This window comes from Formica exsecta, unplaced genomic scaffold (assembly GCF_003651465.1).
Source record: "Formica exsecta isolate Colony F162 unplaced genomic scaffold, ASM365146v1 scaffold475, whole genome shotgun sequence".
Lineage (NCBI taxonomy): Eukaryota > Metazoa > Arthropoda > Insecta > Hymenoptera > Formicidae > Formica > Formica exsecta.
In genome coordinates this window covers 72193-91362 of record NW_021851988.1, presented here as the reverse complement: position 1 = coordinate 91362, position 19170 = coordinate 72193, and the positions used below count along the sequence as shown (strand labels likewise).

The following is a 19170-nucleotide window of genomic DNA, read 5'->3' as shown; positions in this document are numbered from 1 at the left end:
TCTTATAATAATATTCATATTATTATATCAGTTATAATATTATAACATGTTACTAATTTATTTAAGGTTACATAAAAATTAAATTTAACAGATATATTTACACAAATAACATAATATGTTATAAATATTTACAAAATATATTTCGGCAAGGGAAAGGTAAAAGGTATCATGATCGATTCGTTAACATTCACTTCGTCTTGAATATAATCTAACTTAATAGTTCTTTCTTTCCATAAATCTTCATGTATGGAAGACATGGCGCCCATCCAATCCTGAATAAATAATGTAATAAAATTTAACTATCGAAATCACATCAAATTATAATAAAAATTATGTCATACCTGTTGACAATGATTTGCCCATGTATAAATCATTCTGTTATCTACCTTCATAGATAATTTCTTCGTTTGTTGTAACATCTTTATTGCAGCATTTTTTCGCGATTGGGTCATATAATAGTAAGCTTTCATTAACATATATCTGCGAACATTATAGCATCATAATTATTCCAATAAAAGAAGTGAGTTAAAATTGCAATGTTCTTAAAACATAATTTCGAATATTGCAAATAGATAAAATAGAAAAGACCAATTAATAGTTTTTTTAATACCTGGGAATCGCAATTTTTACAATCTTTACCATATTTTCGATATGTTTGAATATATTTTTAATTTCTGTCATCGTGTTTAGCGCGTTGATGTTTCTATTAGTAACTTCCCGCACTGCAAATTTGTGACTTTATCTTGGTAACGACGAAATACGAATATTGTGTAACGATTGAATACTCTTATATTTTTTTTATTACCGTACAAAAGTAGCAGTCCCTCAAGTTTCTTCAACGCCGTAATCGTCGCAGCCACCTTGTGCTCGTCCACCACGCTCTCGGCTGTTACGTTCCTGCTGTTCCAAACTTTCACAGCTTCCCACTGCTCCGTTCTGATACACCTTTTATAAGATATATATATACAGGGTGTCCTATGACTCGAGGTCCATACATTAAAGGCGTGTTATTGAAGTTATTTAAAGTTGAAATTGTTTAATAAACATATGTCTGTAAATGCTTCTTAACAGAACTACAACCATTGAAAATTGATGTGAATATTTGAAAAAGAAAAGAAAGAAGACATTTAATTTAACTTGTTTATTTACAAATGTATTACAAACTCTTACAAAATGTAAACAATATCAGACTGACAGAAAATGTTTCAAATACTCACATCAACTTTCAATGGTTGTAGTTCTGTTATGAAACATATATATATATATATATATATCAGAACAAATCTCAAGAGCTTTAATTTTAATAAACATGATAATAATAATTTATTTTTTGATTAATCTCAATTATAATTCACAAAGTAAAAGTTCTCTTTACCACAGCCACATGGAGGTGAAATATCGTCTCTCCGCTTCGGGATCGTGCAGGCTGATTATGGACTCCCCTTCTTTAAGATAATATTGCTCGCAATTTTGAAATGAGAGTATTGTAATGCCTGTGTCGAGTTGTACGTCGGCGCAAGTAGCGTAATACCATGTGCGGCTCGATTTTTCCAAGTCGTTTTCCGACGCGAATTCTATATTAAATTTTTCAATACGCTTTTATATGTAATTAATTATATTTACTCAATCTGTTATATAGTTTATTCTATACGTATTTGATAGATTCGATTTGTTAATAACTGTTCATTTTAAACAATTGTGATGACTAAAAGCTTACCCAATTCTCTCAATAAAACTACGACTTCTGAATGACGACGTGACATCATGAGCAAGTGCGCTAATCTCGGTAGTATGAGCGTTTTGAGAAACACGGAATCCATGGTTTGCGCCATCCTTGACACGATAAAGCCGATTCTGATCGCTTTGTTAATCTCTCCTCTCAACCATCGCGAGAAAAATACTCCAGCATAAACTTCGGCGATGCCTTTGAGCTCTTGGAATTCGAGAAAATCCCCTTTTTTCGCACATATATTGAGAGCCTGTTTTTCCAAATAAGGAATAACTGACCGGCTAAAAAATTAAAATAATTTAACTATTGTTTCAATAGAAAAAAAAAATGAGATTTAATAACGCTATAAATGTGGATCATAATAGTTTTCTGATATCTGCGACGATTACCAGTCTGATAATTTTATAAAATTAAAATGGACTTTCTCTAATTATTTGATCTGTCAAGGTACCTTTTTCGATAGACGTGAGCAGTAAGCATCATGTTCGTAAACGAAGTGCAGAGCGTGAAAAAATCTCTCGACGACTCTAACGCAGCATTCAAGCTCCATATAGCTGCTAATCGTGCGTGGTTTATCATTCCTTGTGTTCCCTGCAAATATTCATTGATTATAATTCTATCAAATCTCATAAAATTTGATGTAAAATAAGTTTTAATATTATGAGTAATAAGAATGATAAATATGTAAAGCAATAATAATTTGCTTTTTTATAAAAAATAATCTATAACTCTATTAACTCGAATATATCTTTGCGGAGCAAAACAACGATTTTTACTCTAAAGACTTCAAACATTTGTGCTAAGCAAGTAGCCAATTGTTCGATATAATTTATAGTGAGCTCATCGACGGTGTCGATTCTCCAAGGCTTGGGACAAGTCAGTTTCCATCTTAACAACTCGAGTTGTATTGTCGACTTCAAATTAATCGGGAAGTTGTGTTCCGGAAAATAATAACCCAGACTGTTCATTGCCTCGTTCAGTTTTTTCTTCGCTTCGGAAAGTAGACCACTTTCCAGATGGCATCTACCTTGAAACGTTCGGATTTTTGCGGTGATATAAGACAGGAATATTGATTCTTCTTTGTGAGTTTCGAACATCTGTCATTAAGAATCATTATTCTTTTTTTAAGTTTATTGTTTATTCTAGGATATTTTTATTTCGTCTTACTTGCTGAAGCACAACTTCAGCATCATTCAAAAGTCTACGAGCTTGAGGTACATTGTTATCTGCCAAACACACTTCTACAAATTCCAGAATTGCCATCAAGATCATGTCTGGCTTTCCTAATAAAAACGAAGCAGTTAAGTTTGTGTAATTTATAAAATAAATAAGAAAATACATAATTAATTATATAATTATAAAATAAGAAAAAATATTTTTCTCCCTCTCTCTCTCTCTTTGTTACGTTGACTCACCGATTCCTTGACAATGATCTAACATTTGCGCATAGACGGTTATTAATATAAGGTGGCATTGGCAGTTGGCAAAGTCAACGTTAGAGAAGGTTTTGATTGGCTTCCTGACTTTTCGGAAAATATTGAGACAAATCGGTGTTCTTTCTTGTTGCATATCTTGTAGCGGACAATATATTTATATATTATTAGAAGATGGCTAACTATTTAAATATCATTAATACACATATATCATTATCGCAACATGATATTAAAATCTTTGTCAATTTTAAGATTTTTGTATTATAAACCAGATTCAATCTAAATTCAGAGTTGCTTTAGACTAATTCTATGTATAATACCGTCGTCTGCATCTTCTTTGAGAGTGTAAGTCGCTTCTTCAAGTTGATACGTTTCGGGAAGCTCAATAGTTGCTCTTCTTTTTTTAATTTCTTGGACGGTTGTTTTGCCTAACAATTTTCCAAATTGTAACTCGCCACATGCCATACATCGTCTGATATGTCTTTGAAGAAATTTTAATGCTTTGCTGTGCAATTCTATTTTCTGATTTTCTGTAAGTGATCTTCGTATATAAAAAAGTAAAATACAATTTTATTAATATTTAAAGTATTATTTATTTTATAGAATTTAAGAAGGACAATTTCAAAATATCTCAATATTGTCATTGATTAGGATTATATGGCAATAATAAAATTATCAATACCTGTAAGTAGTTTCGCGAAACATTGACATTTTGAAACGGATTAAACCGCAAGACGCGTATCGCGGCAAGTCAGCTAGTTCATCTGGATAAATTTTATTTTCATTATTATAAAGAATTTTAACGAGACACATGATCTCTTTATTCAAACTTCTTTAAAATATATTTTTTAATATACCTCGTATTATGAGGCCTATACAATCGCACTCAATTTCTGTCTCGACGCTAATCTTTTTTATATTTCTGTAAAATACCAATGGCCTACCACCTGTAGTAAAATCACCCCGCGCGCATCCAAAAATTCGAATTTCGAAGAGTTTCTGAATGGCTGCGATAAAAATAAATATTACCTTAAACAATTTTTTTTTGTTTCCTTTTAATCGCATATATACACGTGATTAAATTGCGTAATTATTAATATAAAAGATAAATTGATACACGATAATTTCTGAATACATCACTTCAATTTAAAAGATCGTTATATGATATTTGCATTTTCTTAATCTGTTTACCGAGTCCAATTTCTCTAGCAGGTTTATCTTCCATTAGATATCGTAACATGTCTCTATTAACAATTTCTCCCAACACTGATGCGCATTTTAGTAGTAGTTGATCCAATGGTGTTAATGAGTCGAAGAGTTTCAAGATCATTACTGTTGGCATCATATAACACAATTGTATTATAATTAATTGTAATTGTTTTATATAGAAGAATAGATAACTGTACACAATGTGTCTATAAAATGATAAAACTATATATATATATAATTATTTAAATAAAGAAAAAAAGTTATATTATGAAAATATATAAATATATCCTTTAAAATTGTGGAATTCCATGCATGAACTAATAAATTAGTAATAATCATTAATTTTTTACCGTCCATTGTCATCTCAGTATTTCCCTCTTCTGGTACAAAACCTTTCGCGAATTTGCAAACAGCGATCTTTTCTTCATCATCAATTGTTTCTGATTTATGAACGGCCCGTTGCAGATGTAGCGAAGTTATTGGATCATTCTAAAATTAAAATCACATATCACTTATTAACCACTTGTTAATTACTTGTTATAGAATTATTGAGAGAAAATTTCTCTTTCTCTCTTACTCGATAACTTGTCCGATACATCTGCCATTTGTCTGAACGATTTTCTTCGTTAACATCGTTTTTTTGCACGATGTCCTCTGAGACAAATCTAAACAATTACTGATTGGCATACATTTGTAATATTTTTATACTAAATACTGTTAATTTAATATATTAATATTATATTTGTAATTATTACAAGAAAAAACATTTGTTAAAATACTATCTGCGAAAAAATGATATTTATAATAGATATTATATTAATTTGTATTCCGTATTATTAAACTTTAAAATTTGGCTTTTATGTAATTTTACGTTATATCGCAATAAAAAATTTTTATTTTATATTAGAAAAAATATTATCGATTAAATTAGAATCTAAAAATTAAATTAAACCTTTGTAGCATAGTGATGGGAGGAAGTACATAACCCATTTCTTCGGCTAGCGTTTTGCGTACATATACTATCAAAAGGCTGCCAGATTGCGTAAGGCTTACCAGATAGCTTTCTATCCATCCTGGATTACCAAAACTTTTTTCTTGAATCAATCTAGAGAAACAAAAAGACATATATATAGATGCATAAATTATACATGCAAGTAAAGATTCATATATCTTCCATAAAATGACTAACTTTTCGAGTTCAGGAGGAATTCCGTACACATGAAGGATCTGACACGCTAGTGCTGCGTGATACCACTTGTCTATGTGACTTAATTCAATAATCTGTTAATAGTAAAAGACAATTTACATATTTATGTATACTTTTTTTTTTACTGAATTGCAAATATAAAGAAAAAAATATATATTTTGTTAAAAAACAGATTTTAAATGTAACTGCTATTTCTTATCATATGAACTATTTTTTTATCTAAATGTAAATCAAATTTTTTACAATATACAGATTTAGAATATAAAATGATAAAAAATAATATTCATATAAACAGTTAAGAAAATATAATATTTCTAAATAGAATAATTTTTTGATTTTGTTTTTTAATTGATATTCATACTTGTGCTCTTTCGAAAATGCCAGGATGCACTTCGTATTCTCCGCCGAACCTGTGTCCGATACTAAGAACAAAGAAGACCATGTTCCGCCTGGTCATCGTGCGGAATAATAGCATGGATTCATTATCTCCATACTGAATGTCATCGATGATCATCACCCATAGTTCCCTGAAGCAGCTTCTCAGCAGCTTCAGCAAAAGCTTTCTTAGCATCTTGCGCTTCTCTTGCACGGATAGAGCCGTGTAACGTGGGCTCATCGCGAAATGAACGTTGAAGGGCTGATTGAGGGCGCAGAGAAATTCAGGTTCGCGTATCCGGCCTAGTTCTAACATCAATCTATCCTCGCGTTCTCTTGGACTGGTGGTGATGTGAAAATTCAGCGGTTTGGAGAAGATCATATGGATCAAATTGTAAGAAGCCTGTGCTAACGATAAGAGAGAAACCATTGATTTCCATCAGTTCAGCACCGATCTTTAAAGCTTAATTCGAAGAATTAATGACAAATAAATATTATATAAATAAATAGTTATATATATATATATATATTAACGAAATTTTTAAGTAGAATATGAAAGAGAAATATTTTTATGTATTTTACGTGTTTCTGAAAACATAAATTAAATTAAATAAAAGCAGAAAAATCTTGTTAACCTTAGCGTCGCTCATCATCAGGGAGATATAACTGTATGGTATATCTGTGGGAATATTCTGTGCTATTTCATCCAACAATCTTGTTTTGCCAATTCTCGGCTCGCCTCTGATAATTAAGAATCTTTTTAGCATCATTAAAAATTAATACTTATAAAAATTAAAAATATTTAAAAAGATTAAATTAAAATTTACTTTATAATTAGTGTGTTGTATTCGGGCTTTGAATGTTCCGTTGTTTTGTCCCTGGTAGAATATTCTATCATATTCGTCAGTATCTCCTGGAAAACCTTGATGTCTGCTTCTCGGCCGAGCAAAGGATAATTGCTCTCTGTTAATTCAGGCGTAGTAAATCTACAATAATACGTCAACTTGTCGCATTAAGAAAAAATAAAATTTTACAAAGATAAATAATAATTACCAAAAAATTACTTTGTCTGTTCCTGAAACTCGTATACAGGGCCGATGTTCGTGATTCCTTTCAAATGTCTCGGCTCTTGCAATATAAAATGTCTTGCTTCGAGACGAGAATGCAGGAAACTCTCACGATCGCACACCACCTAAAAAAAATAAAAATTACGTTAGTATAAAAGAGCTAAATCAGGTACTTTTATCACTTTTAAATGCTAAAACTTTCTCTGTTAAAAAATAATCTATACCAGTTCTACTTTTCAATTTAATTTTTAATTATAACTAAAAATTTATCTACTTAGCATAATATAATGAAGATATATGCACACAATTAAAATAAAAACGGAGAGCGAATAATTATCTTGTTATATTTTTATAATTCAGTTACTTTGTTATTGTACGCGACCATCAAACGTGCCGCTTTGTTCACTGACATTCCGATCACGGTATACTCCCTTCGTAAAACGTGACCGATCACACCGCAATATGTCATCCCAGTGGTAACGGCAATCGTTACGGATTTTATATTGTTCATCGCTAAAAGATCCTGCCGCAGTCTGCTGGCGCATCTCAATCCGATCTGCGATTCCAACTCATGTTTATCGCCTCGCAATCCGAATATGCAAAGGAATATCAGGTCCTTGTCGAAGAGAGACGTCTTGTTCACGCATCCGTGCATTTCGTTGACTAGCCTTGATAAAAAATATTGCTCATTGTACGCACCATTAAAACATAACTACGGATAATTCCTCTTTAAATTAATTTTTATTCAACAAATTGTCATAATAAATAAAATTAATATGCGTATAATGAATAAAATTATTCGCACATTGATGCATATATATATGGACAAAACTGTGTATAAATATAGCTGCTTTTAATATAATTATGAATAATAAAGAAAACAGGAAATGATGATTTTGCAATTGCGCTTACTCGCAGACTAATTTATAAGCCTTGTTAACGAGCGAGATCAATCTTTCCTTATACACATTCGCCGTAATGACATTGATGAAGAGTATGACTACTTGTCTCATCTCTGTAAGATGCTCCAACGGCTCGTCCAATTCCACGGATCGTATCACTGGTCTGGGAATGTAGCTTCTCAATGAATCTTTCAATAGTGCTTTAGCTACCCTGATGACTTTGGGCCTCACTGCACAATTCGTAATTGCCGGACGTGATCTTCATATCGAAATGATGTAAACGAGAGTATTATGACGAGGATGTTATACATTTTTATTCTCTATAAACTCACGACTATAATCGACTTGTTCAAAACCATGTTCCTTCCAACTATCGTCTATCTGATCCATTAAAGTTGCACTACTTACATCGGTATCGAATGATGCAAAAGCGAAATCTCTGCGTTCTAAATGTTCGATATCTATGTCGTCTAATGATTGAAATTATACGCATTATTATTTGAAAGATTTAATACTTTTATTTATTGTTTTAAATATAAAATTACGTGCCATCCTCAATGTCATTATTTAATATATCTTGAGTTTTAGATTGATACCACATTGCTGAGCAGGCTATGATCAGGGTATGTATGCCATCCGGTAACTTTTCGTGGATATACTCATTAGGATTCGCCCATTGCCAGCTACTGGGTGCCACGAGAATATCGCCTCCTCTAGATAGAAATTGTAATATTAATTTGTCATTTTTTTTTATTATTGTTTCCATAAAAAATAATAAAATATAATAGATAAATTGGAAAAATACTATATTCTGATATTCATTGATTCTCTCATATAAATTTAAAGATAGAGATATATAAATAAGTAAATAATTGTTATTTATTTGCACACAATGTACGAGGAATTAAAAGTTTGTAATATTACCGACATAATCCTTCGGCGAGTTTTACATCCCAGACAGGTTTCCCAGTGATAACATAATACGACAACGTTTCTGGATCACCAATAGACGTGAAGTACGTCTTTCCAGAAGCAATGGCAAGTTTTACTATCAAAAATATAATAGAGATTCAATAACTTATAATAAACTTTTAGAAATTATCGGTCTTGATATATGTATATAATCTATTAGAAGTTATTCTTATATATATAAAAAGAATATAAGTTTTTCAATTATGTTACTGAATTTTAATATAATTTGATTTTCATAATTTTTATAGTCAAGTTTTTAAAATGTTAAAATTTGACATTGGCCGAATTTTTAGCGCATTTAAACCTTTAAGAATTACGCCGACGTCGGTTTGGTAAGTTCCGAAATGTTTCTGTATGACACACGCAGTTTGCATTGCCTCTGTCGCGATATCGCGCATAAACATTCCTTCTTGGAGCTTCCACATTACTATAAACGCGTCGCCGGAAAATTTCACCACGTCTCCGTTATGCGAGAGAATTTCCTGCACCATCGCACCGATGTAACTGTTCAAGGTTTCCGACAGTTTAGATGGACCGCCGACACCGGTTTTCGTATATTTTTCCGTGAGATCTGTAAAGCCTGCATGCGTAAAATTAAAATTACGCGTGATAATATTATGATAATGATATTAATTGTGCACAATTAATATATAAAAATTGGACAAATGGCTGGATGATCTGATCCGCAACCTGAAATGTCACCGAGCAACAACGTCGTATGATATTCCCTGGTTTCGTAAGTATCATAATGATCAAGGATTTCATCGGGACACATAGATGCGAATATTTTAGTATGTTGCTCCAATCGAATACGCGAGGTTCGCTCTGCATTATAAATTGTCAATTAAACACATCTCAATTTTTATTATAAATTATAAATTAAATATCTTGTTATTGACGTTACTGATATATATATATGTATACATGTTCAATATACTTTGTATTGTGCTATTATATATTTAACGCGATCTTTATAATGTAATCGAAACCGGTAATCAAGTTATAAAATTGATAAACTGTTGATGTTTCTATGCAAAATGTAAATTAGGTTACATCTTAACTCAAACGTAACTTTTTTTTGTATTAATCAACTTACCTTCTATTACTAAAGAATTCATATTTATTGCTATATATCCGTCATTTCTTTTTTTTCATTATATAATATAATCTAAAATTCTTAAATTATTACATTAATTAGATAATTAATTATAAACGCTAGTAATTTCTATATATATCTATGTATTTGCAATTAAAATAAAAGAAATTCTGTTCAGATGTAAGCTTGGAAGAAAACTTCAGATATTATATATGTTATAATTTCATTGTTTATATCAATTTTACGAATTATATATGTGTATAATAATGCACATATTATTTCAATTTTTGTTACGATTAAGTGAGCTTGATGGGCCTTTAGATAATTAAAGAATAATGATATTTTCAACTGTGAATTATAATAATAATAGCAAATTATTTCTCGATTCTTTTTGAAAATAATTTTCTTTCTAGAGTAACTGCATTTCTGTTGTTATCAACAATGCTTATTATTTTTTCTATACTTATTACTTTGGTCGTTATATTTTCTGAAAGAGATCGTTAGCATACAGTGGATTTTTCAAACTAAGCGAGTACCCGTAAGACTGGCTATTTTTACCTTTGTCGGTGATACATAATTTAACTAGATATGTTCAGGAATAAAAACACTGAGGAATTAATAAATAAAAATTAGTTTTTCTTCTGTGAGATATTTATTCAATTCAATCGGATTGCTCAGAGGCTTGCAGAAGGGAACGATCAGCGTCAACAATAAATACACTCGTCGGACAATAGACAATATGTGTTTATTTAATAGTCTCGCTATATATAGATACTTATATATACGACTTGTCCGCTCTAACAGATCGCTGCCTACAACGTGACGGCCGAATTTTATTGTGCCTGGCCCTACTAGTCCTTATTGTGCTTGAATCTATAATGGGTCGACGTCATCTCATTTGGTTTACTTGCATAGTTATTTAGTAATCCTTCTTTTTTTTTGCCTTAAACCATTGATCGCCAACTAAGAGCGAGAGTGGATTATACTCGCTATTGTAAGACATCGCGTTACACGAAATCGGCTCGTGCTGTTACGGTGATCCGTTGCTACGTAACGAATTGCCATATTAATTCATTAAAATTTACTAAATACAAAATATGTTTTTATATTTTTAATTATTATTTATACATTGTAAAAATAGGATTAATATTATAATCTGTAAAATATATTTTTTTCTAATTTATATGTAAATTTAAATTTATTTAAAAATAAAACATTTATTTTATATTTTTAATTATTATTTATACATTGTAAAAATAGGATTAATATTATAATCTGTAAAATATATTTTTTCTAATTTATATGTAAATTTAAATTTATTTAAAAATAAAACATTTAATATGTATATTAAAATGTAAATTCCACAAAATTTATATATCTTACATATACCAAATATACCAAAAATTATATTAAACTTGTTCAAAGCATGAGATAATTTGACAAACAAAATAAACGAGTTGTAAAAATTAAAGGAGCATCTCATCGGTACTTACTTGCATCATAAGATATAATAACGCTATCAGTATCTCCTGCGAATTTATATTAAGAACGATAGACGAGGCAATTACATATATCAAAAAAAGACAACTATTATATAATAACAACATCGATAAATCTTCTACACAACACTATGCAATAACGAAACGACTTTTCTTATAGCGCGCAATAAATTATTATTATTAACAGATATTATATGTATATATGTACGTATATAATATATTTATATCTATACAAGAAAATATGCGATTCAACGATTTATCGTAATCGCCACGTCAATCGGAGTACCTATATACGGAAGAGAGTATTCGCAGGATGCATTTTTTAAAGCAAAATTCTTGCCTCTTCTGGCAATCGTTTCGCCATCGTAGAAACGGATCGTCGCACCAAACTCCGTCTTGAATTTTATTTTTTAGGACTTCTTTCATTCATATAGACCGTGAAGAAGAACGCAAAAGTGCGAAGCGCATCGTGCACGTGCCTGCGCGCGTATTGACGTACATTAATTACGATATTTATTAATTACAATACACCTCGGTTGTGTCACGTGCTATTTAATGTGCATGTCGATCCGCGCAAGCAAATGCACGCGAATACCGCGAGCTCGAGCGAATTCGTTCGCGATATCTGCTGCCAGAAATTTACTCCGTTGTCCTTCGACGTACTTTCCAGTGTGTATGATGCATTTTATCTGTAAAATTATCTGCAAAGCTAAGTTAGTATGTATTTAAAAAAAGGTACATTTTTCTTCGTTACGTTTTACTTATATATATTTATATATGTATATGTAACATATATATACTCTATCACTTCTTTTCTGTATTTATATTATTTACTAAAATTGTCATTTCGAGAAATTGTATGATAAATATTGCATTACATCAAGAGGAATTTATCGTAAGGACGACGATGTAAATCCAGCGATTTCAAAGCGGTGTAACTAAAAAATTTCAGACGAGAACGCGCACACAATTATTTCGCTTCATATATCTTCTTCTTTTTTTTGTTCTTTTTGCTTTTTACGACAAACGTGACTCGTTATATAATGGCACACAGCATGGCAGTTGCAACAATGTACTTTAATAAACTGTTACTTTAATTAGCTTATTTCTTAACTTACTTCGATAAATCTTATTTTTAGGTTCGTCGCACTCTTCACCGTAATTTGCCAGTACCTTTCTATTTATATCTATACAAGAAAATATGCGATTCAACGATTTATCGTAATCGCCACGTCAATCGGAGTACCTATATACGGAAGAGAGTATTCGCAGGATGCATTTTTTAAAGCAAAATTCTTGCCTCTTCTGGCAATCGTTTCGCCATCGTAGAAACGGATCGTCGCACCAAACTCCGTCTTGAATTTTATTTTTTAGGACTTCTTTCATTCATATAGACCGTGAAGAAGAACGCAAAAGTGCGAAGCGCATCGTGCACGTGCCTGCGCGCGTATTGACGTACATTAATTACGATATTTATTAATTACAATACACCTCGGTTGTGTCACGTGCTATTTAATGTGCATGTCGATCCGCGCAAGCAAATGCACGCGAATACCGCGAGCTCGAGCGAATTCGTTCGCGATATCTGCTGCCAGAAATTTACTCCGTTGTCCTTCGACGTACTTTCCAGTGTGTATGATGCATTTTATCTGTAAAATTATCTGCAAAGCTAAGTTAGTATGTATTTAAAAAAAGGTACATTTTTCTTCGTTACGTTTTACTTATATATATTTATATATGTATATGTAACATATATATACTCTATCACTTCTTTTCTGTATTTATATTATTTACTAAAATTGTCATTTCGAGAAATTGTATGATAAATATTGCATTACATCAAGAGGAATTTATCGTAAGGACGACGATGTAAATCCAGCGATTTCAAAGCGGTGTAACTAAAAAATTTCAGACGAGAACGCGCACACAATTATTTCGCTTCATATATCTTCTTCTTTTTTTTGTTCTTTTTGCTTTTTACGACAAACGTGACTCGTTATATAATGGCACACAGCATGGCAGTTGCAACAATGTACTTTAATAAACTGTTACTTTAATTAGCTTATTTCTTAACTTACTTCGATAAATCTTATTTTTAGGTTCGTCGCACTCTTCACCGTAATTTGCCAGTACCTTTCTCTCTCTCTCTCTCTCGTTTATAATCATCAACTCTCCTGCCCGTGGCCGGAAATCACCGAAGCGCGAGAAAAAATCATAAAAAATGAACGTGAGAGCAATTTGTTGGTGCGATTTTCGGCGATTTTCGGCGGATTAAGCGCAACACTCACTCCACATAGACGAGACGGTTAATTAATTGGTGTCGCAAGGACTCTCTCTCTAGGCAAAACAGGATCTATCTCACTCGTATTCTTGCTCTCTTTTTCTCCCACTTTCTCTCCCTCTCTTTCACTCTCTGCTCAATGCGCACTTTTGTTACACACTTTTGCGACATTATACTTCCGCGTTGTCGCATATTATTATCATCCGCTTAGATATATACACGCGATCGAAAGTTGTATTGCGTCGACTTTTCTTCGAGATTATTAACGATAAATATTACACAATAATTTAATCAAGCGTTCTCCCTCGTGCGTTTCTTCTTCGTTAAATTTGTTATCAATTGTTCACTTAGCGATTAAATACGTAGAAATTGGAGAATAGAAAAGGAGTGGCTTGGAATCATATCGTACCGGTATCGAGCCTTATCAGATGCATTGGATGCTGATCTATTCTTCTCAGTGAGAATTTTCTGCAATGCACCGATTACCAGCATAATGGAGAAAAATGATGATAAAGATAAAAAGCTTCGATATTTGTTATATTCGATCTAAAAAAAAAAATTAAACATTTTGATATATGATAATCGTCTTTTGATTTGTCGCACAGAATCTCGATTTCTGTTAAATCATGATGTGTTCAGAGTCTTAATTTTTTTTTATCTTGAAGCAGCATCCAATAAGGATTGCGATTACGCCGGTACGGTTTTCCTTACAATATTCACATAAAAATCGTACTTTTTTGGTATTTTCTTATCGCGGACACTTAATAATCACGAGTCAAAAAATAATATCAAGACCGCTTTTCTTTCGCTCTCTTTCACTCAACCTCTCACTCTCGTCTCACTCTGCAGTCTCGCTTTAGGATCACCTTGAGTACCGTATAAACGGTGAGATTCGAGGGGAGGAGGATCTGGATAATAGCCGATGGATAATTTACACAGCGAAAGATCTATCATGATTTACGTGGTTAAATATCTTCTCGAGTAATTGTTTTGAAAAACGATTTTAGGCGTGAGAGAGCATTTAGAGAAAGTATTTAACGTAATGTTTCTCCGAACAAGTCACATTTTATTTAAAGATATAATTCGTTGACGGAAATGACAGCGCGATGTTTCTAGATTGTGGACGAGAGGATCAAGTGACGACGATTGTTGCTAAGTAAAATCGGGCCTAAAGTTTAACGAGTGCTTATTACGCTACCGATTATTATGTTTCTAACGATTTTAGGCGCGATCTGTTGCGAAAATCAATCGCATCCTCCCTCTCGTTCGTTCTCTCACCCGAGCCATTTTCATCCTTCGGATGCGGACGACATTGATTCTATGACATCGAAAGAAACTCGTGGAGTGTGTATGTGATCGGATAATACATTACTATTATATTATATTACGTTAGTATAGAATCTAATAAGTCAACAAGAAATTCGATCCGATATTTTGTCTGTGTCTGTCATTCTTCCGTTCATGCATATATCCACATCACGGTTTTTCGCAAAATAAAAATCAGATTATTACCAAATTATGTTTACATTATGTCTATATTAAAGAATTAATATCTTAAATTCAATATTCACACGCAACATCAATCAAAATTAAATTAAACTTAAAAATTTGAAAAATACCCGATATACATCATCATAAAAGTGAGATCTAAATATTTGAATTATTGCAATCTCCAAAAATAAAAAATTTCATATTTTAAGAAAGTGAAATGCCCTTAGTTTTTTTTTAAATTGAGATTTTTATCAGGTGCGCGTAACACATTCATACATCAAACATTCATTTCGTGTTAACAATTGTGTCAATTAACGATAATATTAATTTTTCTGCTTAGTTAGCTATATATGATGTAACACGATGATATAGGCTTGATATGACGGTGGCACACATTAACTAATTGTTTCTTTTTATTTTTCTCCCATCTTCCTTCCTCTCCACCTCACCTTCGATCTCTTGATTCGTTTGATACGAAAAAGATATTTAACAATCATATTATGTTCTTTTTAGGACAGCAATAACCGCAATTCAAAATGTAAACAGTTGGAGGTGGCAATAATTAAATAACAACAGCGCTACTTTTTTGTAAAAATTAACTTTTCAATAATATCTCGCATGTCACTAATAAAATTTTACTATTTCTAACATCTTTATAAAAATATAAAAAATTCCAGATAAATAATATTTAGGTCCAATCAATATTATGGTCCAAGCAATTATTAATATGTCAATTATTAGATTGTCTGTATATTTGATTTTTTTGTAGAATATTCACAAATTTAACGTAAATATATTTCTTTCACGAGATTCTTACTTTACTTTCCTCATTGCTCTAGTAATATTGAGATTATTTCATCTGTACGTGTATCTATTTGAGATTAGAGGTCAGAAGTAAGAGAGGAAGTTGTTTCAATCGCGGCGACGTATGCCATCCCTCGGACATAAATTGCAGCCAAGTATCGCAATAAATATATAAATATTTTTCTAGAAAGTATAATTAAATTAAATTTTTTGAAAAAATTAAGCATTACATTTTATGAATTAAATCTCATTGTTAATAAAAAAGTAATGAAAAATTAATAAATATTTTTATATATAGTTATTAATCCAAAAAATATTGATAAAATAAGAGAGTAATAATACATTTTTATCCGATTTTTTAGATACATTTTACAGCTCGCGACACTTTGCTTCAATAAATATCTATGTCGTGCACAATACGCACTTTGATTCCAGCTTATAGATGCCCTAACGTTTAAATATATATTAGAGTCGAGTTAATAAGTCTTTGCTTTTGGATCTAGTGGTTCGTAGACATTTCGTCGAGATGCACAGAGGCGTCGGAATTAAACTAATGAACGGGAAATGGGTAAACTAGCAACGAGAGAAGTGCTGTCGTATACCCGCGGAATTCACACAAGAGGTATCCTCAAGTATTAACGATAAAATTTTACACTTTCAACATTTCGTAATTAACTCACCGCAATGGCAGACGCGACGATATTAGCGGCGAGCGAGATCGAACGATCGTGGAACGTATCATCCGATGGAATTTCTCTCCGTTAATCGTTCCTATTTTGCGATACGTTATCGCGTTCGAGTTTCCACAAGAAAGCAATTATTTACTCGAAAATGTTGTATCTATTCAGATCGCTCGCCAACTTATCTTCAAACATTTCCAGTTCTTCAAAACATCTCATTTGTATCAAGTTTTGACGGTAATCAATCGATTACTCGCATAAAGAGAAAAAAGAGAATGTAATAAAATATCGCATTCTGCATATTTAATTATATCATCAAATTCATAAGCGATCGATACCACATCATTACTCCTTAAATGCATTTTGTCGCAGATATATACAATCTATGATGACATATCTTGCTTTAACTTAATGTAAAAGTACGCTTATCATTAAATAATTTACACCATCACAAGTTTTTGTTAACACCTTTTTTAACAGATTGCCTATTTAAGAATCTATTCATTTAAAATTGAGATTTAAAAGATCAATTTTTTTTGCGATATTTTATTACGATCTGTTGTCCTCGTACGATATATATATGCGTAGTAATTGTACACTCTCGAGTATCCGAACAATCTCAAGTACATGCAAATTTCATTCAGTCAGATATGCATGTACAGGAGATGCTACAGTGGTGTATTTTGGGAGTGGATATAAATCTTTAAATGGGGATTCAAGAGGAATAGTTCTCGACGATCGGGACTATCGCACACATGAAAGAAGAAACATAAATATAATATTATTTACAACAGACTTTTTAGTGCCTCGGCCACGTTCTCTTGGCTCCTTGCGATCTTTTGTTGCGGAATACATTTCGATCCTGCAAATTGCTGTAATATTTACAGCGACGTATCTTTTTGTGTATTTTTACTTTTTGCGATTGACGTATCGGTTGCAAGAATTTGATGCAACATTCTAGAAAATGTATTCAAAAATATATCTAAAAAAATGTTTAGTCTTTTAAATATTAATTTTTCAAAATCTCGAATATTGAGGAAGATTCTAAAATTAATTATGTACTTTCCAATTAATTCTCGAGAAAATTAAAATAAATAAATAAAAATGGAAAGAATATAAAACAACAATGATGAAGCTAATTTCTAATTAGGAATGCAACATGGTATAAATTCTTATTAACTTTCTTATAATTTCCTTATTTTTTCTTTGCTAAGATCAAAGTAATTAAACAAAAAATGTAATTTTAATTACTGACAGATGCCGATTAGTATGCAAACTCGTATCTGCTCCAGCGAATCCTTTTATATATCCATGATAAATATTTGGATATTTAAAAAAAAATAAACGATATTTGGAAATATCAAGATCCAAAAAATATAGAATCGTAATTTATGCGAATCTTTTATTGTTTCATTCAATCGTTAATCTAATCTATTTCTTTGCAGCGCTCTAATTTAATTATATACCTACTTAGGATTATAAAAGAGAATATCGGAGAAATAAATATGAAACAAGCTCTTCTAACAAATCGTCAATTTTTTTTAACGATATTGTACGTTGCGCTGCAAAGAATTGTATAATAAACAACAAGTCGCACAAATATGTATGTTTTAATACATTATTGCAACAATAATAAATTATGACGTCTACAACGATCTAGACATCGCTGAAGCTGTTTAAAAGAGAGAAGATAAACGCTTATAGCACATCTTCAAACTAATTCATCCAAAATCATCGTACGTCATCTGTTATTATCATATTTTATACATTGTAAACAATCGGATGTTAATCAATTTGAGTTACCAGCAGTTTGAAGAAGCTTCCGGCTTCTTGATCTTGCCAATTCCTTCAAGCACAATGTGCCACGTGGACGATGAGATGCCGATTAATGATGAATGATGACAAAGAAGATGATGATGATGATGAGTAATGAGCGATATACAGGCAGGCGTGTTGGTTGTTGCTGTAGTTGTTATTATAGATGATATATTGTAGTTTTACTGTTGGTGTGTAGTTGTTGTTCGTTTCGGTTTCTTTTCCACTATGTTTCTAAGGATGCTCTATAGACTGTCTCTACGTTCGCGAATGTGTGTGCGTATGACAACATTGAGATAACGAAGAGACTGATACTTCGAAATACCGTAGAAGAAACCTCGAGTACTTATCTGGCATCCTGTTGATGAACTTGCGAGTTATCTTCTCCGTCTCTCATATTGAAAACCGTCGATGCCTTTGTTCTGCAAAATGTCGCGGTTCTTTGATTAATTAAATATTTAATATACAAAAATTTTTGGAACATTACACACAAGTGTAACAATCACTTATAATAGTTTTTATTTTTATGTTTTAAATTGTTGAATAAAAATTCTTGTATATATAATAATTCTTGTAAATTATATTAAAATAATAATTAATATATATTATA

The 19170-nt window shown here is 31.5% G+C and overlaps 1 protein-coding gene and 1 long non-coding RNA gene across 2 annotated transcripts; both read right to left on the bottom strand.

Annotated features, from left to right (window-relative positions):
* Positions 1 to 52: 52 nt before the first annotated feature.
* Positions 53 to 10012, bottom strand: LOC115241315 (adenylate cyclase type 10-like). The gene is made up of 30 exons (XM_029817013.1): positions 9991 to 10012; positions 9585 to 9719; positions 9199 to 9474; positions 8847 to 8970; positions 8472 to 8635; positions 8255 to 8392; positions 7933 to 8152; positions 7385 to 7688; positions 7018 to 7145; positions 6781 to 6939; positions 6550 to 6694; positions 5940 to 6356; positions 5561 to 5652; positions 5324 to 5476; positions 4949 to 5036; positions 4722 to 4860; positions 4354 to 4494; positions 4020 to 4169; positions 3845 to 3926; positions 3483 to 3703; positions 3145 to 3288; positions 2897 to 3012; positions 2506 to 2826; positions 2181 to 2320; positions 1718 to 2010; positions 1376 to 1574; positions 806 to 945; positions 611 to 722; positions 342 to 480; positions 53 to 272 (listed from the first exon to the last, which is right to left on the bottom strand). Exons 1-30 carry the CDS (start codon positions 10010 to 10012, stop codon positions 129 to 131), a joined length of 5046 nt encoding a protein of 1681 aa, XP_029672873.1. The 3' UTR covers positions 53 to 128.
* Positions 10013 to 12484: 2472 nt separating this feature from the next.
* Positions 12485 to 19003, bottom strand: LOC115241300. Its single transcript, XR_003884878.1, has 2 exons — positions 13623 to 19003; positions 12485 to 12662 (listed from the first exon to the last, which is right to left on the bottom strand). It is a non-coding gene; the product is annotated as an uncharacterized LOC115241300 (long non-coding RNA).
* Between the last annotated feature and the right edge of the window lie 167 nt (positions 19004 to 19170).

Bases quoted from the DNA above. Each gene is read 5' to 3' on its own strand.
- LOC115241315 (XM_029817013.1), bottom strand. From the start codon at position 10,012: ATGAATTCTTTAGTAATAGAAG. The intron at 5,477-5,560 runs GTTAGTCATTTT...TTGTTTCTCTAG, and splicing joins ATTCCTCCTGAACTCGAAAA to ATTGATTCAAGAAAAAAGTT. The intron at 3,704-3,844 runs GTATTGATAATT...TTATATACGAAG, and splicing joins TTTCGCGAAACTACTTACAG to ATCACTTACAGAAAATCAGA.